The sequence below is a fragment of the Bidens hawaiensis genome, unplaced genomic scaffold (assembly GCF_021521415.1).
Source record: "Bidens hawaiensis isolate Kalapana, Puna unplaced genomic scaffold, B.hawaiensis_p1.1 tig00028953_1, whole genome shotgun sequence".
Taxonomy (NCBI): Eukaryota; Viridiplantae; Streptophyta; class Magnoliopsida; order Asterales; family Asteraceae; genus Bidens; species Bidens hawaiensis.
This window is the reverse complement of record NW_027494754.1, coordinates 131,672-155,561: the sequence shown is the minus strand read 5'-3', so window position 1 is coordinate 155,561 and position 23,890 is coordinate 131,672. Positions and strand designations below refer to the sequence as shown.

At 36.3% G+C, this 23,890-nt stretch overlaps 1 protein-coding gene and 1 pseudogene across 1 annotated transcript; one reads left to right on the top strand and one right to left on the bottom strand.

Moving 5' to 3' along the window:
- The first annotated feature begins 20,438 nt into the window (after nucleotides 1-20,438).
- Nucleotides 20,439-22,437, top strand: LOC143577931 (F-box/kelch-repeat protein At1g22040 pseudogene; annotated as a pseudogene).
- Nucleotides 22,438-22,695: 258 nt separating this feature from the next.
- On the bottom strand, nucleotides 22,696-23,610 carry LOC143577935 (uncharacterized). Its single transcript, XM_077061644.1, has one exon. It carries the CDS (start codon nucleotides 23,608-23,610, stop codon nucleotides 22,696-22,698), a length of 915 nt encoding a protein of 304 aa, XP_076917759.1.
- Nucleotides 23,611-23,890: the final 280 nt, after the last annotated feature.

Genomic DNA, 23,890 nt, shown 5'->3' with positions numbered 1-23,890 from the left:
TTGCTTCTATTAGGCGTTGAATAGTCTTCGATTGCTCTGCCACGATCCGCTCTAGTGAAGCTATTCTCTCTGAGTCTGACATAGGCGTAGGCGAGACATCAGAAGCAGGCGTAACAGCAGGTGGTACCATACCCGATAACCCTGCAGTAGTGACGACCGTTGACTCTACAAATCGTGCAGCAACCACCGACTGAGTAAGCGTTGGAGGTGGTAGAGACACAATCTCCGGAGTCGACATCTGGATAGTAGTGGTAGATGGAATGCCAGCAGATGATGTAGCCACCACGGGAACATCCGCAGCGCTTGTACTTGTAACCTGTACAGAAGTAGGAACGATAGACATACCAGACAGTGCAGCCGGAGCGAAACGTACCATCCTTGAAGTCTCTCCAGCTCCCATACCTGCACCTGTCCTTTCCCGTCTTGAACGTCTTATCAGCTTATGTATATCTTCTTCCTTTTCTGACTCATCATCATCCTCCGTTCTCTTTCTCTTCTCAAAAGTTCTCTCTCGAGACACCATCAACCGTCTCCCCTCATCCATGATCTCATCCAAATCTGAGTCAGCCATCGACGTAGCTGCTCTAGTAACACTCACACCCGAACCCTGTGCAGCAGAGACCTGCACCTCTTCCAGCGGATCAACTCGGTCCATATCAAAGTAATCTTGACCACCAAATACTTCATCAAGATCAATATTCTCCACAGCCGTCACAACAGGCACAGCAGATGCAGCTTGAGTTGCTCTTGCCTGTCGCGGTTGAGGATCTCTGAACTCGTCCCCACCAGCAGGAACATACTCTGGGTTGATTAAAAACCCAAACAGTGGAGTATGCCTTGGACGCCGCTCAGGCTTGCTCCTCGCACTCGAAGTGCGGTATTGAGCGAAGATACGCTTGCTCACAGATTCCACGTATCTTATTGGTCGTCGCTGAGGTAGATTCGGAGCCACATGGTTCAATATCATCTGGATGAAACGTGCATACATAATGAACCGCTCCCGAGCCATCGCCCTTCTCTGTCTATCGATCTCGTAAAAGACCATCTGACTAAAACTATTGCGTTTATTGTAAGTCAGTGCAGTCATTGCGGACTGCATGGTCGCACCCATACCGTCAGTGCCCGCCTTCCTTCCTGACATGCAAACTATCATGACGTGCATAAGGAAGCGCCACTGATCAAGTAGAAAACCCTTCCGTCTCTGTGTATCGCCTAATGGACCAGAATAGCCCATTCGGAGAAACGCTCCATCACGAAACGGAGCCACAAACTCAGTTGGGTCGTCCCTCGTCTCTTCTCCAAACCGTAACGCCACCCGAATCTGTTCAGAATTGAACTGAACCTGTTGATTGTTCACAGTCGCTCGCATGACCGGGGGCTCAACACGACAATCGTATTCTACCGTCTGCCAAAAGTCTTCGATATTTGGTAAGGATATTGGCAGAGCCGTCGTGATAGCATGAAAAATCCTCGAGCGTATGAGGAAAGTAATAATCTCGCGGTAATCCTCAACGCCGCTCGCTTCCGGGTCAAGGGTGATGTACATATTGTGACCCGGGAAAAATTGCCGTTGGTTATCACCATCGTCTCCTCCTGCACCTCCAGCACCAGCTACTGCAGCCATATCTGCAACAAACGAACCAAGTTAGATAAACGTTAATGAATAACACAACTTCGCTAGTTACCATGAGCGAAGTTGTGATAAACTCTGTATAGGCGAAGTTAAAGATGAGGCGAAGTTGGGAACAACTTCGCTTCAGCCTTAAGTTCGTCTATTTAACATTCAGTAAAATTGATCTAGGCGAAGTTAATGTTAACTTCGCCTCATCACAACATCGCCTCAGGCGAAGTTAATGACAACATCGCCTCAGGCGAAGATAAGCCTCAGGCGAAGTGACGGATAACTTCGCCTAAACCTTAAGTTCGCCTGAATCTGAATCGGCGACAGTAAGGATTATGGAACAACGTGCAGTTGATGTTTTCGTGATTAAGGAATCCGGAAAACATGATGTTAAGGTTATCTAGACGATCAAAGTGGTTCTTAACACGTAAAAACCAGTTTTTGAAAATCGGTTGTTAAAGGTCGATCGACCGAGGACACGAAACAGGTCGAAACGACCTCAGATTAACATCTAAGAACATCGAATATCAGATATAGGAACCCAAACAACCTTTAAATCGGTTTGAAATCGAAGAAAGATAACAACGATGATTGACAGATAAGATCGTCGGAAAATCAGTTAAGTTCGCTGGATTTTTGCAGAGTATAAGTTCGCTGATAAAATAATGAGCGATTTGACCTTAAGTATTCTTTATATATGGGCGGAGTTACACAGGCGAAGTTAGGCGAAGTTATTCACAAGTTCGCCTGTTTAACAACATCGCCTATATTTACAAAATCAAACCTTATAATTTGAACATTATTCAATTAACTCTTTAAAACTTCCCTTTAAGAAATAAATGACATGATCAATTCTAAGTAACCAGTTAAAAAATCATAAAACTATCTAAGTACAAAAACTTTAAAAATTTAAAGTATAAGGGATCAAATTTCAGTCTAGTTAGGGACTACCACGTTTTAGAAAAGATCCGAACAGGAATCATACTAAGTATGTGACTGTCACATAGATCCGTGTTTATCTGTATTATGACATATAGAGACAGGTTGTAAGCAGGTATAACTTAAAGTGGTTTTCATCGTGTCTGTGATACGAGTTAGGTTCGATTAATCCTCAAAATTTAAGTGGGCAATAACTCAGAGATTTTGATGCCTCCTATCTATTCTCAAAGCGTATTTGGCTTTCCCCAAGTCACCCCGAATTGACTTCTGTTAGGACATGAAATGTCACATGTATGTCCCCAATTCTATCAGGTTGGTTCAACATGAAACCAACGATCGTGAAACCAAGTTAACGTACTGAAAAATGTCAAACGAAGCTGATTCGATCGAATCAGTGACTGATTCGATCGAACCAGATCTCATTCGATCGAACCAGATCTCATTCGATCGAATGAGTATCTCATTCGACCGAATGAGTCTTCGGTATATAAACGTTACTTGGGAAATTTCACATTGAGAAAAAAACAGAACACACACTCACGAACCAGCAGCCTACAGAAACACTCTCAATCGTTCTTCGTGCTCTTGGTCGTTTCCTCCAATCCTAGGCGTCAAACCCCTTTAGGAATCGTACCTACGTGCCCGTTGATCACCACCGAATCGCCGTGTTAAAGGATTCCGCACTCTAACACGTTGCCCCGTGAATCGTTGGGAAACCGAGTCCCGAATCGGTCCTACAAAGTGGCATCAGAGCTTAAGGTTCTTGATTCACGAAAGATTCGTGGTGATATTCGTGTTTTTCTCGTGAAAATCATATATTTTGCTTGAAAAATTTTCGAAAACTAGTGTTTTTGTTCTTGGTGTTCTTATCAAAAACTCATAAAAGTCATATATTTTGGTTTTTGATCTCAAGATTTGGTGTTAAAATTCCGGGTTTTATCAATAACATTCATCGTGTTCTTCGTTTTTAAACGTTTGATCCATTTTTGTTTGGTTGGTTATTTGTTTAAGTGTTAATACACTTAAAAGAGTCATATTTTGCTTCCAAATCAACTTGGATTCGTGTTAGTGAATTTACAACCGAAAATCTGGTCAAATCTTCTAAGTTTGGAAATTCCATAAATCCCGATCGAACTAGTCGTATTTTTGGAACTCATTCGATCGAATAAGCTTTCTATTCGATCGAACCAGTTTGAATTTTGACCGAATCAGTTTTTCCCGCCGTGATTTGCGCCAAGTCCATTCGATCGAATAAGTTCATCCTTTCGATCGAACCTGCTTCCAGTCGATCGAACAAGTCTCAGATTCGATCCACCCATTCGATCTCTTTCTTATTCGACTGCCAGAACCCTTTCGATCGAACTTGACACCCATTCGATCGAACCTGTCACCTCATTCTTTCAACTCAATATTTTAATATCCATTAACACGTAGTTACATTAAGATGAATAATACTGATGTGACCTAAAATATACATATTATAATATAAAAAGTTTTCAACACTTTTAATTGAGTTTGAGTTGGTTTTCATTAAATATTACTCTCAAGTGGTTAGTATTTAAATTTTAAGATTTTATGAGTCAACTAGCTGAAAAGATACGATTATGCTAATTGTTAAATGATCAAATTTAAACTATAATTATTGTAACATCCTGTTTTCTCGTTTCGGTTAATAAAATAAATTATAAATTATTATGAGTCGGGCTTGTGTTGGGTTAAATAAATATGAGTTATGGACTTGGGTTAAAAGAAAGAGAGAAAAGACAATGGGCTTAAGCCCATGATCCATGATATATAAACAATAATTAACCCTTAATCCATTCATTTATACATATTCCATACACCACCCAAAGCACACACTTAAGCTCTCTCTAGTTTCTCTCTTTTCTCTAGCCGAACCAAGAAGGAAAACCGATCCCGATACAAGGTAATGATAGTATGTTATGCTATTAACTTAAAACCCGTTACATTTAGTCGGGAAAAGACGAGCCGACACCTTTAAATCATTAAAGTCACGAGATCCGGGTGGAATAGGGTATGAACCGAGCATAAGATGAGCCTAGGGGTCAGCCTAGCTCAGATCTGGATCGAACGGGACAAAAAAAGTTGAAAATGGTACAAAAATACATTTTTCCGGCGAACCCGCGGTTTTTTGGCAACGACGGCGCCGGAAAGGCGGTGGGTACGAGGAAGGGAATGTCAGAGAATGTTTCTGACATTCTCTGACCTAACCCTAATTCGTTAACGGAGAGTTGACAAACTAGAGGTAATTCGTCAGTGTGATTCGTTAACGGAAACATAAAGAACTAGCCTTAGTTCGTATCCAAATTCGTTAAGGACAGGATAACGAATTAACCCCAATTCGTTATAATAATTCATTAGAGATAATGAATTAGAAGGTTCAGTTCATTACAGAAGGGTCATTCGCTATGAAGTTCAATTCGTCAAAGGACCAGTTCGTTATAAGATCCAATTCTTCAAAGGACCAGTTCGTTATAATAGTCAATTCGTTATAAAGTAACGAATGGGTCATTCGTTATAAAGTAACGAATTATGAACCTAATTCGTTAAGAACCAAATAACGAAATAGAAGTTTGATAAATGACAAGAGCAGTTCCTGAACTTAGAAAAGAATGATTTAATTACAAAGAAGCCCTCGAAATTTTAAGTAAGCAAATTAAATAATTACTTAAAATCCAAAGATGAGGTCAGCTTAACCCCAGCCAGGTGCTCTGCCCCTTGGACCCCACTAGGGGCTGCCGCCCATAGAACCCCGTTGCCAGGGGCGCTTCCCCCGAACCCCCGTTCGTTGTGGGATATAATTAAACTAGAAATACGATATGGGTAGTGATAGATAATTGATACGTGTAATTGTTATACATTTAGTCGCGCACAACTAAAGAAAGGAATAACTATTAACGGTGAACGTAACCGCGTTCAGGTGAGTTTCTAGCCCCTTTCCTTGTCATGTTTTCGGGGCTGTGTGCATACTCAAGGTGACAGTTAATACACTTACCTCCATGTATGATTTATGTGATAGATATTATGTTATGTATGTGAATGAAAGCTTGTCGGTACGTGAACGATCTTCGGATATTGCATGTATTGACAAGGGAGGTATGTATATGAAAGATGAATGTGTATGATATATATATGTACAACATATGAATATGTATGAATGATTGAAGGAAGTATATGTATGTTACGGGTATGTAAAGACAGTATGGACGAAAGTGAAGAGGTAAGGGATCAGACCCTAATAATATCTAAGATAGAGAAGAAAGGGATCAGACCCTAATAATATCTGAGATAGACAAGAGATCAGACCCTAATAATATCTAAGATAGACAAGGACAGAGAGATCAGACCTTAATAATATCTTAGATAGAATGGACAGAAATTTTATAGTATGAAAGTATGTATGAATTATGTAATGAAAGTAAATTAGTAAAGTAATTATTATGTATCTTCGGATGCATAATGGGAGGTAAGTATATGTATCGTATGATGTATGATTAACTAGAACTACCTCAACGTAGCTGACTTTTAGTATGCATGCAGGTGAGTAGAATGAGACAACTGGCTTGAGCGGGGACACATGGCAAAAGAATAAGAGTCTGGCCTCTGAAGACGCAAGTTGTTTTATGTTTAATGTTTTAATATTGAAGGACAAGAATTTTTTAAGACATGATATGAATTATTAATGTAATGTTATGAAAATTTATATTCCGCGTAAAGTTTTAATTAACTATGATATTTAGAACTGTGTTTACGAGTAAATCCAACGTCCAAAGTAGGGCACCGGTAACGGGGCCTTACAATTATAAATTATAAATGAAAACCTGTTAAATTTAATTGAAAAAAGTAAACACAAAAGTAACAATCTAGAAAATTTACAAAAGCTACACTAGATAAAATTCTTTAAAACCTATTTATATTAATTAACTTTCATTTAATGAATAACTCTAGTAAAAGAATAAATGCTTTCAATTATTGTAACATGAAAATTAATTGTTGACTTTTCACCCTTACAGGAATATTAATTATTTTGGTGAATGAACTACATACCTACAATTCTACAAATAAGTTTCAATGGATTAATTATTTGGGATGAAATGAAGTTAAACGACATGTTACAAACGATATGAAGGATGCCCCACACAAACTAAGGCCCAATAAGAGAGAAGTCATGCTGATGTTGGTTGTCTAGGCCTATCCGATTAATTGTGAAGTCGGTAAAGGGTTTAAAAAAAAGGATTATAAAGAGGAGGGTCACGGCAATCAAAAGGGACTGACCAAGGCAACCGCAAGGAGGTTTTTGAAAGAAGGGAGATCACGCCGTTGGTTCAAGCGAAGAGTGTTTGGGTTCAACACCTACTCATCCAAAAATTATTATTATTCGGTTTGATTTTATTGTTTTTATTTATGATTTCAGTTTTTGAACCTTACTTATTTGGTTTGTTTTTTAGTATGGTTGTTGGCTAAACCCTTAGACCGCCTAGGCTTATGATGAACTTTTGTTGATTTTGGATTTTGGTTTGGATTTTGTTTTCGTTTATGGATTTATGATTAAGTAAAAGGTTTATTGTTATTCATTCGATGCATATGTGTACTTAGAATTGATTGATAAGTTTTTATTGTTTCACAGTTTATTTGTTAATTTTTTTTATATATTAGGATTCGGTTAGGTTATTTACTGTGCGTTTTTGACTAGTTTTGTGGTTGATTTGCATTAAACCATAGAAATGATATTAATTAATTAATTAGATCTAACTGTGCTGCTAATCTAAAAACCTGTAAGGTGATAGATTATGTGAAAGGTCTTGGTTGATGAATTGCTAGATTTAGTTCTTCGTAACGAGTTCGTCTAGGTTTGGTTTATTTGTCTTGGCTGTCTAGTCGAGTGAATGCTTTAAACTACCTTTGATTTTCGCGTTGTATGGTAGGATTTCCTTCAGAGGTACTTGTCATAAAATAAATTAGCGATCGTAAGTAAATCTAATTAAACCGGTAATTTGAATAGGTTATTAGGATTCCATAGGTGTCTTCTTGAGAAGGGTCAAGGGTCCTGTTTGGTTTCCCATTAAGTGAATAGTTTAAGATCCCGGTTCCATAACTTAGCATTTTCCAACCATTTGATAATTGATTAATTAGGGATTCTAGCCTAGGTGGTTGTTCATCATCGTTTGAATTAAGTCCAGGTTTAGGTCTTAAGTTTTATTAATTAGTTTTAACAGTAGTTTAATCTTAGTATTTAGTAAACCCCTCCCCCCTATTTTAAGAATAAATAATAGTCGTGTCTGTAGCTGAGTCTAGTTTAGTTAATATACGCAATTTAAAGAGTGTCGTGGGTTCGATATCCGCACTTACTTAGCTGTAATAGAGTCGATCGGTTCACTTGCCGGTTAGTAGTTTTAGTTAAGAGTCTAGAATTATTACTTAGTGTCTAGATTAACATAATTTTAGTTAATAATTATTTGACTACTTTTAGCACATTAAATACAAAAAACTATTTTACACATGTTTGTATTAAATATCAACAAAAAAAGATACAACCTACACAAAACATATAACCCACACTTGTTTCTAAGAATACGAAAACATATAACCTACACACGAAAAACATCCTACACACAAAATTCATCATCAATAAAATAAACACGCACAAGAAAACATATAACCTACACACGAAAAACTATAACTTACACATGAAAGTTTTATCCTACACAAATACAATTTATTCATACATTAAAATTTCTTTCTATTCAAAACCAAATTCTTCCAACTCGGCATATCAATATCCATCAACACATAGTTATATTGTGACGAATAATACAAAAAACTATCTGTAAGGCCCCGTTCCCGGTGCCTTATATTGGCGTTGGATTTACTCATAAACACATTTCTATTTATTTGAGTTAATTAAAACTTTCGCGAATAATAATAAAAGTCAACCATTCATTACAAACATTCATAACTTGTCTTTTAAACATAACATAAAATATAAAACATACTGACAAATCTTCAGATGCCAGCTTCCTCAGAACCTGCCATATGTCTTCCTCAAGCTAGTTGCTTCAGTCTATTTACCTGCGTGCATACTAAAGGTCAGTTACGCTGAGTGAGTTCTAGTTAATCAGGCAACATACAATACATTCACATACTTACTCATTCGTATCCGAAGATACATATTACTTACTATTTTTCTTTCTTTTGTACATACGTAAGTATATACCTTCTTTCTTTCTTTCATTCTTTTCTTCTCTCATTCTTTTTATATTTTAATACTTACCTTACTTATTTACACGTTTTAAAGAGCATTACGCCCTACTTCCTCAAGTATTATTAGGGCATGCTTCCCTTTTTTGCCGCGGATATTATTAGGATCCGGTTCCCTTCTTCCTTGAGTATTATTAGGGCTTGGTTCCCTTCTTCCTTGAGTATTATTAAGGCCTAGTTCCCTTTCTTCCATTCAACCATACCATACCATTCTATATATTCATAATTATAACTTTCTTACATACTCTTGATCTTTTCTATAGCATTCATACATCATATATAAACAATCACATCTTCAAACTATCACCTGACGGTACATGCAATATCCGAAGATCGTTCACACACCGTCAAGCATTCATTCATACATAAATCATATAAGGCATACACTTACCATTTAAGGTAAGTGTATTAACTAATCACATCGAGTATGCACACTACCCCGAAAACATAATAAGGAAATGGGGCTAGAAACTCACCTGCAAACGGTTCCTCTCTTAATTTATTGTTATGCCCTTCTTGATCTGTCCATGGCTAATTGTGTATCAATTAACTACTTCTAGCTATACCATACTTCTAAGTTGTGGTAACCACTAGCTACGAGGGTCCAGGAGAAGCGCCCTTGGCAGCAAGGTTATAGGGGCGGCAGCCCTTAGCGAGGTCCAAGGGGCAGAGCCCCTGGCTGGGATTAAAAATCTCATCAGAAAACTAAATTTCAATTATTTCACTAAATCAAATGTTCATTTTAAACATTACCTTCATTATTAATTACTTATTTATCTTTAGTCCATATATGTCCTTTACGTACATATACACTTCTTATCTTTCGTTTATTCAGAAAATCATTTTATCAAGTTCGTATAACCATTATGGGCGTATATGTCCATAATAAGCGTGTATGTTCTTCATAAGCGTAAAAGCTATTTACAACGCATAAGTCATCCTTAGCGTATAAGTCCATTGGCGTATAAGTCTTGTCCAACGTATAAGTCTTGTCCATTGGCGTATTAGTTATAGGTGGTGTATAAGTGGTTCCAACGTGTAAGTGGTATTGGCGCATAAGTCTCACATATGCGTTTGTACACATATATGGCATATACATATACGTTACGTGCATGTATACGCCGTTTAAATTCTTATACGGCTAAGCAATTACACGTTGTCACTAATGCATTGCATACATAAATACATACACGTTTCATAATTATACGGACCTACTTATACGCTGCACTTATACGGCGTATAAACTTATACGGTGTATAAGTGCATGTCAGCCCCCCTTTTACGCATTTTAAAGTTGTTCTTCGATTCCGGCGCCATTAGCCGCTGTTTACCACCATGGTTGGTCGGGGTTTGATCGTTTATGGTCCGAGTAGCTTCGGGGTGTTCAGATATGAGCTAAGGTGGCCCTTAAGTGTAACATCCCAAAATTTCTAAAAATAATATTAATTATTGTTAAAGAGAAAGTTTACTCAGGTTAGCGGACAAATAATAAATAAAGTAGGAATTAGTATGGGCCGGGCTAGTGTCAGGTAATGGATATGGGTTATGAACTTGGGTTAATAAGGAAGGAAGATGGACCATGGGCTCAAGCCCATGATCCATAATATTTAAGCCTTAAGTCAACCTTTAATCCTTTCATTTCACATATTCCATACACCACCGAAACACACACTTAGCTCTCTCTCCTCCTACTTTCTCTCTCTAGCCGAAACCAAGAAGAAGAATCGATCCTGACCTGAGGTACTGATAGTATGATATTGTAGAGATACAAACCCGTTAGATCTAGTCGCGAAACGACGAGCCGACACCGTTTAACCGTTGAAGTCACAAGATCCGGGTGGAATCGGGTATAAACCGAACCTAAGATGAGCTTAGGGATCACCCTAGCTCAGATCTGGATCAAACGGGACGAAAAAAAGTGAAAATGGTGGTGAAACAAGCGAGATCTCGCTTTTTCGGCGAGATCCCGTTATTCCGACAATGGCGGCGCCGGAAAGGTGGCGCCGAAGATTCTGGTACGAGGTTAAATAGTGTCAGGGAATGTTCTAACGTAACCCTAGTTCGTTAGCGGGAGCTTAACGAACTAACTCCAATTCGTTAACGAAAACATAACGAATTAGCAAGTAATTCGTTATGCTTATTCGTTAAGCCGAGATGACGAATTGGAAATATTTCGTTAAGATGGGATAACAAACTAGAGGTAGTTCGTTAAGGGAATGAATGACGAAAAGTCCAATTCGTTGAGCAGTTCATTAAGGGTTCAGTTCGTTAAGGGTCTAGTTCGTTAAGGGTCCAGTTCGTTAGAGGTTCAGTTCGTTATGATGAACAATTCGTCATAAAGGCTAATTCGTTAAGGAATAACGAAGGAGCCTCCTTCGTTAGCAAACCAGATAACGAAGTGGACTTTGGCAGAATTACAGAATGGTCCCTGGACTTAAAGAAGAAAGATATAATTACATAACGGCCCTTGGACTTTGATAATTTATGAAAGATACCTATAAAGGTTAACGAGTAACGATTTAACTAGCCAGGTAATGATTCAACGAAGTAAAACCGGCTTAGACGTGTAAGACTAATTAAGTGGCTAGAGTAGTATTTAATATTGCACTTATTAAATAGTTAGTCGCGCACAGATCGAGAAGGAATAACCAGTAGCAGAAGAAGTAACCAAATTCAGGTGAGTTTCTAGCCCCATTTTCCTGGTTTTGTTTTCAGGGTTGTGTGCATACTCGATGTGAAGTGTGAATACACTTACCTTAAGTGGTAAGTGTATGCTATAATGTTAATGTGATATATTTACACATGTTATGAATGGATGTCTGTTAGTGCGTGAACGATCTTCAGATATTGAACGCGTAGACAGGGAAGGCAACGTTAGTCGGTGTGCGAACGATCTTCGGATATTGTGCGTACCGTCATTCGGGAATGATCTCCAAGTGGTTATTAGTATGTGTAAATATTGTGATGTGACTTGGTTATTATGTAAATGATGTAATGATATAAAGTGTGTTGTAGACAAGTAGAGGTAGAGTGGGATAGAAGTGGATAGGGGTCTAGTAAGAGTGTTAAAGTGGCAAAGTGGCATGACGTTATTCGTTATTAAAGTGGCAAAGTGGCATAACATTATTCGTTATTAAAGTGGAAAAGTGGTATAACGTGACTCGTTATTAAAGTGGCATAAAGTGGCATAAGTGGCTAAGCTGTAGGAGTAATTAAGTGGCTAAGCTGTAGGGGTAATTAAGTGGTTAAGCAGTAACATGTTAGACAGTGGACTATGTGTCTTCGGATACGTATATAAAGTATGTAGTGGTTGTATGACAAGTTGGTTGATTAACTAGGACTCACTCAGCGTAGCTGACTTTTAGTATGCACGCAGGTGATTTGACCAGAGAGTTAGCATGAGGATGGCACATGGCATGGATTGAATGGTTGGCATCTGAAGATAGAAGAAATGATGTTTTAAATATGATGTTTTATGTTATAGTTTAAAAGAAAAGATTAAATGTTTTGTAATAAACAGTTAAAGTTTTATATTCCGCAAAACTTTTAATAAACTCTGATTTGTAAGAACGGAGTTTATTAGTAAATCCGACGCTAAAGTAAGGCTACTGGGTTCGGGGCCTTACATTAAGCTCGTTCTTGGTTGATTGAACACCCTAAATAAGCTAGATCTAGATCCAAACGGCTCGTACGGCGTCACGGGGTTGCGGTGTCGGGTTCTACCATGTTGGTGCGACTGAGATAAATCATTTCTTACCTTTGGTTGGTCTTGGATCGTTGAATATATTAAGGTAGAGAGTGTTTGGCTTAAGTGTGTGTTTTTAAAGGTGTAGGCTATGGTGTAGAGATGGATGGAAATGGAAATGACTAGGGTTTAAGGGGTATTTATACTCCCTTAAGCCCATGGACCTTAGGCGCATCTTTCTTTTTTGGTCCATATTTAATTCTATTTAATTAGCCTACTTAACATTCCACCTTTAATATTTTATTATTTCTCTACTAACTCTAATAAACTTTTCCATCATAATCAAATAATATACTAAATATTATTCTTAGAAAATTTGGGATGTTACACTATCTTACACATGTTTGTATTAAATTTCTATAAAAAATATACAACCACCACAAAACACATATAACCTACACTTGTTTTAAGAATAAGAAACATATAACATACACACTAAAAACATATAACCTACACACATGTAGGATATGTGTATCTTGTGTGTAGTTTATATAATTGTTGATCTCGAATTACATATATATGTTGTATGTTTTTTTGTATGTTGTACGTTTTTATTGCTCAAAACAAGTGTATGTTGTATATTTATTGTTTATATTTAATGGACACATTTGTAAGATATTTTTTTATTATTATTTATGACAATAATTTTTCTATGTATATCAATTGAAAAAAAATATATTATTTTTTGATATTTATTGTTAAAAATTACGCATCGATATATGCTAATATATTGAGTGGAAAGAAATTGTTTTTTTAATATAAAGAAATAGTACTATATGAATAAATTGTATTTTTGTTGGATAAAATGAAGTGGTTGTAAATAAATTATAAAACTAAATTAGTGTTTTTATCTTTTTAATTATTATAGTTAAATTAGTGTAAGGCCCCGTTACCGGTGCCCCACATCTGGGCGTTGGATTTACTCATTCACATAGTTTTAGTCATCAGAGTTAATAAAAACATTCGCGGAATATAAAAACTTTCATAAAATATTACATAACAAACCATAATTTGTCTTAAAACAACATCTCGTCTTTCAAACATTAAACTTAAACGTCTGGGTCTTCCGATGTCAGCCTCTTATTCAATGCCACGTGTCCCCTCAAGTGAGATCCTCATCCTACTCACCTGCGTGCATACTAAAAGTCAGCTACGCTGAGTGAGTTCTAGTTAATCACATAACGTACAATAGATATATACTTACATACTTTCATATCTTTATATCATTCTTACTTACCTTCGTTTCTTACGATATAAAGAGCATTACGCCCTACTTTCCTCGAGTATTATTAGGGCTCGGTCCCTCTTTCCTCGAGTATTTTTAGGGCTCGGTCCCTCCTTCCTCGAGTACTATTAGGGCTCGGTCCCTCCTTCCTCGAGTATTATTAGGGCTCGGTCCCTCCTTCCTCGAGTATTATTAGGGCTCGGTCCCTCCTTCCTCGAGTATTATTGGGCCTCTGTCCCTTTTCGTTACCATACAACCATAACTCATTTACATTCATTCATATATCGTACATATCATATCATCATTTAACATAACGTTACAACTTGACAACACGTGCAATATCCGAAGATCGTTCACGTGCTGACAAGCAATCATTCATGCTTTTCTCATAATCACTTAAGGCATACATTTATCACTTAGGATGAATTTATTAACAAACACATCGAGTATGCAGACAGCCCCGAAAACATAACAAGGAAGTGGGGCTAGAAACTCACTTGAATGCGGTTACGTTCACCGTTAATAGTTATTCCCTTCTTGAGCTGTGCACGGCTAACTGTATAATATTTACATGCATCAAATAACAAGTACTACTCATATAATTTTTCTATCTTTATATAACCCACAACGAACGGGGGTCCGGGGGCAGCGCCCCTGGCAGCGGGGTTCTAGGGGCGGCAGCCCCTTGCGGGGTCCAAGGGGCAGAGCCCAACTGGACTTATTTGCTAAGCCTAAGATAATGGGCCAGTTTGCCTTTTAACATTTATGGTTTTAGTTAATTAAGGCCCAAATGGACTCAGGCTCAAGGCCCAACAGAGAACTGTGTGGCCGAAAACCCAAGACAGAGGACTCTTAAGTTGACCGAGAACTCTCCTACTTAGCCGAGATCCATCCTTAACCGAGAACCTGTGTTTTCGGCCGAGAACACAAGGTTGCCGAGCACATGTGTTCTTGACCGAGAACACATGACCTTCCTGGCCGAGAACTCTTATTGGCTGCTTGTTTGACCGAAAACCATAAGGTTTGACCAAGGATTCTCAAATTTGGCCGAGAACCCCAGCTCAGCTTATTTTTCTATCTTATGCTCCCACCTTGCCCAACTAACTTGGTCCATGATTTAAATCATGAACTTTTAGCCCTTTTTCATGATTAGTCCTAACTGTTTACATTCGTTATCACTCCCTCATCGGGATCTAGCCCATTTCCTAGCATAAAGCTCGGACCTTTATAGTGTTAATACGTTTTAGGCTAGATCTAGGGTTTATCTTTGGGCCGCATATTGCCATACGTTCATTAAGTTCATTTTAAGCATCAAGTTTGCTACTTTATGCATTTACTAGACCCGATCTACTCTAGGTTTGAGTTTCATGATTATTCGTTCATAAAAACATAACCTTTAAGATCAAGAACATACCTTAAACGGTTATTAGGTCACGGTTTTGCTTGTTACGTAATATAAATCTTGTATCTTGCTTGCGTATCAAAGATCTATCCGAATTTAGCTTGGTTCGATCTTGGGTTCTTGTTCTTGCTTGCGGCCGTAAATAGGAAGGGTTTGTGTGTGTGTTATGGAGGTGTAGGGGATATTATGGATAAGATGGATGGAAATGGAAAGATTTAGAGTTTAAGGGGGTATTTATACTCCCTTAAGCCCATGGACCTAAGGCTCATCTTTCCTTTTTAGTCCATGTTTAATCCATCTAATTAGCCTGCTTCTCTTTCCCTCTTTTATTATTTTATTTATTATTCCAAGTAAATTTTCCATTAAGAATAATATATAAAATATTATTATTTGAAATTTAGGATGTTACAATTAGTTAGATATATATTAGAGAGAGATTTATTATGCTTATATAAGTTGTATTAATTGAATACATAGAGTGCATTTATTTTTTGCATTTACATCTTTCTCAATTATCATTTATACCCTAAAATAAAATTAGTAGCTCATATTCATTTCTCGCACTAATAAAATTCATGCGAGAAGTGATCTTAGTGTGATAAATGTGAGAAGTCATTCTAACAATCATATAATTTTCTTTTCACTTTATGTTTATTTAATTTGATGGGCATGTTAGTAAATTTCATATTTGGTTTTTTGGTAACTAGTAAAGTATGTTAGGAAGTTTCAAATCATATTTTTTTTAATTTTTTTAAATTATATTTATTGTTAATTTTTCATTATCCTAAATTTATTTCACAACTCCGGGTTTTTATATATCAAAATAAGATCAAATCCATTTCGGCTAATTACCCTGATTTTGTTCATTACGCACAATATATCATGCACGTTAAACATAAACTACACGTTAAAAATACATGTTACCCATGAATGTTGACAACATATCCTACACATTATAAATATATTGCAAACATTATATAATACGCCATACAAATATCCTACACATTAAACAATACATATTTTTTGTATCTAAAATATATTGTTACATACAATACAAAACATCTAAAAGTTTTAAAAAAATGTTTCCTATTTTTTATATATTTTTTTATAATTTTTAAACATTTTTTCAGATGAGACAAAATGTTAACTTTACTTTTACTTTTTTTATTAACTTTAATTGTGGACCACAATATTCAAACTTTAATTAAAAACATGTGGTTGTGAATGAGTTTATATAGTTTTCACAACTTAAACGAGTTTTTATTTTATCCTAACCATATATATATATATATATATAGAGAGAGAGAGAGAGAGAGAGAGAGAGAGTTAGGTTCAAAAGGAAACTCCAAAAAAGTGGGGAACTAACCCTTGATTATTTCCTCACACCTTACGATACACCCTCAATCAATCAATCAAGCCATGTATATCCCACCGCATAGCACGTTATCAGTAGGGTCAGGGGAGTGTGAGATGTAGGCAAATCTTTCCTCTATCCGTGAGAATAGAGAGACCGCTTCCAGAGAGACCACCGGCTCATAAAGCTACAACAAGTAAACATAGTAAACATACATCCTACAAGCAAAGACACTTAGAAATATATATATAACAAACTACCAAATAGCAAGGAATCTGTAACCTACTAAGAATAGGGCATAAGAAGAAAAAAACAGCATCAAACAAAATATATACATAAACAACAAGGAGCCAGACTAGCCAACTAGACCCTAAATACAAAGCTAAGCTAACTAGGTACCTTCCCCTAGAAGTCGCTAACCTTAATCCTACGTCTCCACGAATCTCTATCCTGGACCATGTCCTCAGAGAGGTGCAACTCCGTCAAGTCATGTCTAAACTTAATCCTACCCTCAATCACCTACATCATATATTTTATAAGGGAAAAAAAATCTTCCAAAAAAAATGAAAAACATAATTAAAAAAATTATAAAACCAGAAAAAATAAAAAAAACCTAAATGTTTATAGTACCCCCCCCCCCCCCCCCCAATGTTAGTTTAGCCTTCGGGTTTAGTTTAGCTTTTAGGGGGTTTAGATTTTATTAACTTTAGGGGGAGAATAACACTTTTTATTAGCATTTTACTCGTAAACAACAAATCTCATTACATGTAAAACAACAGTTTCTTAAGATTTTACATGTACACTTCCGTTAACATTTTACTCATTAGACGTACAACAAATCTCATTAACATTTTACATATAAAACAACAGTTTTTTAAGATTTTACATGTAAAAAATTAATATTTTATATGTAAAATAACACTTTTCATTAACACTTTATAAAATAACACTTTTAATTAATATTTTACACGTAAAACAACAAAACTCATTAACATTTAACATGTAAAACAAAAGTTATTTAAGATTTACATGTAAAAATTAATATTTTACATGTAAAAATTAATATTTTACATGTAAAATAACACTTTTCATTAACATTTTACAACTAAAACAACAAATTTCATTAACATTTTACATGTAAGACAACAGTTATTTAAGATTTTATATGTAAAAATTTATATTACATGTAAAATAACATTTTTCACTAACATTTTATACGTCAAACAACAAATCTCATTTACATTTAAATGTAAAATAACACTTATTTAAAACAACAAATATGTTCAATGTAAAATAGCATACGGATACTTAAACTGCAAAACAAAAGGCAATATATAAAAAATGTTAATATTTAATTCCATCAAAGTAACATTGCTTACTCGTTGAGGTCACATTGTCACTGGCTGTGGGAGGATCTTGTTAGGTCGGAGAGGAATAAAGTGGGGAGATATGTAGTTGTAACATCCCAAATTTCTTTTGATATTTTAAATGAATCGGGGTTCAAATGAAGTATAAAAGATAAATGTAATTATCTAAATAATGAGGGTGTTAAATGTCATTAGATGAAAAGTTAAACATGAAACCCTACTGATGTGGCAAAAAGTAGTCAAATAATTATTAACTAAACTACGCTAATCTAGTCACTAAGTAATACTTTAAACTTTTTTAAATTCGACTAAACTACTTACCGGTAAGTGAATTGATCAACTCTAGTAAAGCTAAGTATTATCGAATATCGAACCCACGAGACTCTTTAATTACGTAAATTAACTAATTAGACTTAACAAACATATACGACTATTTAGTTTTATATTTGTTTAAAGGGAGTTTTAAAGTAATTAATGTTAAACTAATAAAATAACTAAATAAGAAAATACAAGTACTAAAACACAAGACAAATTAACTTGATTGATTCAGATGATAAAGAAAACAACCTAGGCTTGAATCCCCTAAGTTGAAGTTATCAATTAGTTGGAAATTACTTGTTATGAAACTAGGATCGTAAAATAAACACTCAAAAGAAAACCCGAACAGGACCATGCTCTTCTCAAGAAGATACCTACGGGTTTCTAATAAGTTTTAAGAAACGCTAGTCTATATATTAAACTTCCTTATGGTTATATAATTAATTATAAAGGAGTACCTTTAAACAAAATCCTACCTTACATTGCGGAAATCAAAGGTAGCCTAATAAACTCAATTGACTCGCTTGACTATGTTAATTAATCAAACCTAGACGGACTCCTTACGAAGAACTAAATCTAGCAATCTTAATCAACAAAGATCTAACAATAACCTATGACCTTACAACTTTTTTGGTTAGCATCACACTTTTATTCATTTGACTAATAATATTATTCCTATAATCTTATTGCAAATCAATCATAAACTAGTTAATAACACATAGTAAATGACCTAACAAAATCCTATTATATGACACACAACAAGGATAATGTGGAATAATAAAACTCATCAACCAAAACCAAGCACGCATATGCATCAATCAAATAAAATCAAACATTTCACTGATTCATAAAACCATAACGAAAAGCAAATCCCAATCAAAATTAAACATTAACAAAGGTTCATCATAAGCCTAGGCAGTCTATAATGTTTAGCTAGCACAAAACAATAATAAAAGAAATCATGGTGAAAATAATAGAAATGAAAGATTAAATGCGATAAAACCCGTAGTCTTTAATCTTGAACGTTATGCTCTTCACCGGGTGATTCCTTACCTTCAAAACCGCCAAAAAACTCAAATCTAAGCTCCAAGAAACTTCAAATTCGTTTGGTGGCTGAAGAGTATTTTTCAGGTAAAGGTTAAGTGTGTATTTATAGTGAACTGGGCCCAAAGCCTGGCAAAAATCGGAAACTTTCTGGACATACGGGGTCTAGGCGTTGCGCGACCAGGGCCTGACCTCCTGGCTGCGCCGCGCTGCGTGGTCAACAGGAGAGCCAGTCTGACCGGCCGGTCCGACTGGTTCACCTTCCGGTTCCTTTCCTGATGCGTTCCGGCTTCTCGTTAGGCTTATTTTGACTCGTTTTTCGCTCTTTGCAACTACGATCAACTTCCGTAACCTACAAAACACAAATATGTTAGTAATTGGTATTCTTATGAGGTTTCCGCTATTAATGGAGTTTTAGTGTTCTTTAGGTAGTTTTCGGATTATTGGACTGATTTTGTGGACAAGAATAGCTTTTGGATGGATTAGATGGTTTAGACGTGTTTCGTGGTTGTTGGATATAGCTTGATTTTGAGTATTTCCGTGATTTCAGCTTTTGAGTTGAGTTTTTAGTTGCACAAATGGTGTTTGATTAAAAACAGTGTGCTGGTGAAGACAAGTAAGCGAAACCCTATCCTTCTGTGTAATAGTGAGCCGAAACCTTGTTTGAGCAAAACTATTTCAGCTGAAACTCAGCCATCTGTGCTGAAATATCAGAGATAGTTTGATACTGAAATCTAAGTTTCGGCAAAATAGTGTCTGTCGAAACCACTTCCAAACTTCTAAAAATCTCCAATTTTAAACCTTTAGGCTAACAGTTATTTTTGCTAAAACCATTGTTCATACAAAACTTGAATTTTGCCTTAGAATACTTTCCAAAAGGGTGATATCTCGGTAATCTCTTGAATAAAACAGTGTTTACTGAAACACTGTTTCCCCGAAACCATTCTAATCGAAATATCAGCTTTTCCGAAACCTTTCTACAGAAATCCCTATTACCAAAACCAGCTACCGAAACATGTCCTTTTTACCCCACTACCGAAACCTAGCTCTAGCTAAATCTTCATATGTACTACCAAAACTGCCCAGTAGTGAAACCTTTCTATAGTTGTGTAATATTGATAACTTAATTTTTCAATTTTTCAAGATGTCTAATCCAAACATGAATTCTTTGAAAGCTATTAATATGGACACCGGAACTTTAAACAAGACACTGATGCTTTTGAACATGGCCGGTGACTTGTAAGGTCCCGGAGCCGGCAACCTTACTTGGACGTTGGATTTACTAGGTTAGGACCAGAAAAAGATTTGGAACATGAAGTATGTTTTCCGTCATTTATTTGCTAAAAGACGTTCATTGGAAAACGTTTAAACATAAAAGACTAGCTTTGCTATTTTGTCTTTTTAGTTTAAGAGGGTGGTAAAATAATTGGTTGGTAATAAAAGGTTATTTTGGTCATTTAGCCTATTTTTAATCATTTTCAATACGATTCCAAGTGTATAAGTGAGGAAGAAGTTTTAACATCAGGAAAGGCAAAGTGAACCAGTATCCCTAAATTCGCTTTTTCATGAAAACCACAACTCTTCTCTCATAATCCATCCAGGTAATTGTTGATTACGCAATGTTGTTGTTGAATGTTAATTTCAGCCGCTATACATATATCTATCTTGTCAAATTCCTAGGTTTTAAGATGATTTGGACTTATGTTAATCTTACTGCATGTTCATAATGTCTTGGTTTTATGTCTGTGATGCTTCAAGTAATTAGTTTTTGATATAATTTGTTTACTTTCTTTATGTGAAATTGTTTATTGAGCTTAGCTCATCTTAATCCTAGCTAGCTGCAAACTCATGATGTGTCTGGAAAGATTCAAGTACATCATATCTCATTGGGTTTTTACTTGCAAACTCAATATTTTTTATTTGGAAGTATGTTAATTAATCCTACTATTAATTTTAGTTTTTAATTTCTTCATTTTCATAAACTTCATATAGGACTGACTGACTATCTTCATGGGAGGCTCATTCACCCCACTAAACCATCATCATCATCAAGCTTATGGGACGATAAGCCTCAGTGGAACTTTATGAAATCAGGAAAAAACTCGGCACCACTGAGGAATGGCTCTACATCTTGACGAATCAAGGTAAACGTGGAGATGTAGATTTCTGGCACGTGTTGGACCCGGTTTCTAAAACTTGGCTGAAATTGCCACCTATTCTTAGTGCGTGTGAAAGGGAAGACGCGCCCTGGTCTCGGAAGTGGAATATAATAAATTCGCTTATTTGGGAATCACTCGATCGATCAAACCCTGTTGTGTGGTTGTTCTACTGCAGCTGTTGATGGTTGCCTCTACATGTTAGGAGGGTGGTCTACCATTTCTTCTGTGGCCCTTTTCTGGAAATATGACCCGATTTCAAATTATTGGAGTGAAGCAAATCCCATGTCTGTTGGTAGAGCTCATGACCATGGCGTTTTAAATTTAATACCAATACATTCGGCCGAGGTTTTCGATCAACAAACAGGGTTATGATCAGAAATACCAAGCATGCCGTTTTCAAACGCAAAAGCATCAAGTGAAGAGTTCATAGAATTACCTAAACCGATTGCAACAGGATTGGCATGTTACAAAGGGAAAGTATATGTTCCTCAAGCTCTTTATCATTCAACCTTTTTCCTTGATGCTGGTGGTGAAGTTTATGATCCTGAAACAAATTCATGGGGCGGATATGCCGACGGGTATCGGTGAGGGTAGACTCGTTATGCATGTGGATACCTCACGGAGTGTGATAGTTGATGGTGATATGTTCGCATTGTGTCATTCTACGTCTGCAAAACGAGCTAAAATTAATGTTTATAAAAATTGTGATGAGTCTTGGAGTGAAGGAAATGTATCTACATGCAACTTTCCTGAGTCATATTCGGCATGTCTACTTGCGGGTTTGGTTGGGAAGTTTCATGTCATCGCTAAAGAGATGCAAATGGGAACATTGCAGTGATTCAGGCTGATAAACGAGACGGTTTGATTGCATCATCAAGTGAAGGTACTTCTGTACCTAATAATATCTGGAATGTGATTGCTTCCAGGAATGTTGTGTCGGTAATCAGAGATCAATTACACATAATTGACGATTCAATTGAATAGAATAAACCAAGATGATGATACAAAAGTGAATTCTTGAATAACAAATACTGAACATTCGATTATACTTCGTAATTTGTCTGACATCATTCCCTATTTATAGACTAAATAATTACATATTAACCTTGGTAAATACAATAATTACAAACAGACCCCTATACTTAATATAAATATTAATAAGTTTAGTTTATATACTAATACTCCCCCTTAAATTAAACTTAGTTTAAATTAGGTCTTCGTTTCTTCAAGATCCGGTTGCCATCACAGTAGCGTTGGTTCGTCATCTTCATCCCGGATCAAGTTTGCCTCCTCCCTTCTTTTCCAGTTTGGACATTCATGCCTGAAATGCCCACGTTCATTACACTTGAAACATTTTATGTGATCCTTGTCCTGTTGTGCTTGATTTCCTTGTTTATTCTTCCAAGTCTTCCCATACCTTCCTCGACCATGCTCTTTGTTTCCTTGCTTTGAACTTTCATGACCGCAATGTTCATATTTTTGTTCCTTTACTTTCTCTTTTCCTTCTTCTTTAGTGAACAGAAGTCTGTCATGCATGTATACCTCCTTGTTTTTCTTCTTGGTGCGTTCCTCGAAAGCCTTTAACCTTCCAATGGCTTCTTGGAATGGCATTGCACCAAGATCCACAAACTGCTCGATCGCAACAACAATCTGTATGAATTTTTCTGGCACGGAACTTAGTAGCTTTCGGACCAGTTTCTTGTCATTCATAGTATGTCCAAGATTGCTTGCTTGTGATGCAATCTCACTTATTTTCCCGGCATACACATCAAGCGACTCGTCAACACCCGTTTTTAGAGACTCAAAATCTGACTCGAGTGTTTCTAAACGTGCTTCTTTAACTATGTCAACTCCAACATGTCGAACCTTTAATGCGTCCCAAATTTCTTTGGCTGAAGTAAAATTAGCAATTTGCAATACCATGTTTTCTGGAATCGCTTGGAATAGTAATGCAATTGCAGTATTATCTTTTTTCTCATCAACTTCGTTGCCCTCTTTTGGTTCGATGGCTTCCCAAATTCCATGGATGTTAAAGATCGATCTGATCTTTATAGCCCAAATGGTGTAATTTGTGGAGTTTAACACAGGGAATTGAAAGCTCATTGATGTCCCTCCTTCCTTTGAAGTCACAACTTCTTTATCCTTGGACTCGACCATTTTACGAGTTTTCTTTTTCCCAATCTTGATAAATTGACTATTACAAATTTAGAAAAAATTGTTGTCAACTTTAATCTAAATAGTTTCGGATTATAAAAAACCAACTGTTAATCCCAGAAATAGTGAACGGGTTTTTTGAAACCAACTATTTCAATAACAACGGTACTCGGGTTTTCCAATCACAATGTAAATCAAAACCAAACCATTTTCTACCAAGAATAGTTCACGGGTTTACCAAGGCAAGCCAAAACCAACTGTTTGTCTCAACCAACAACAGTAC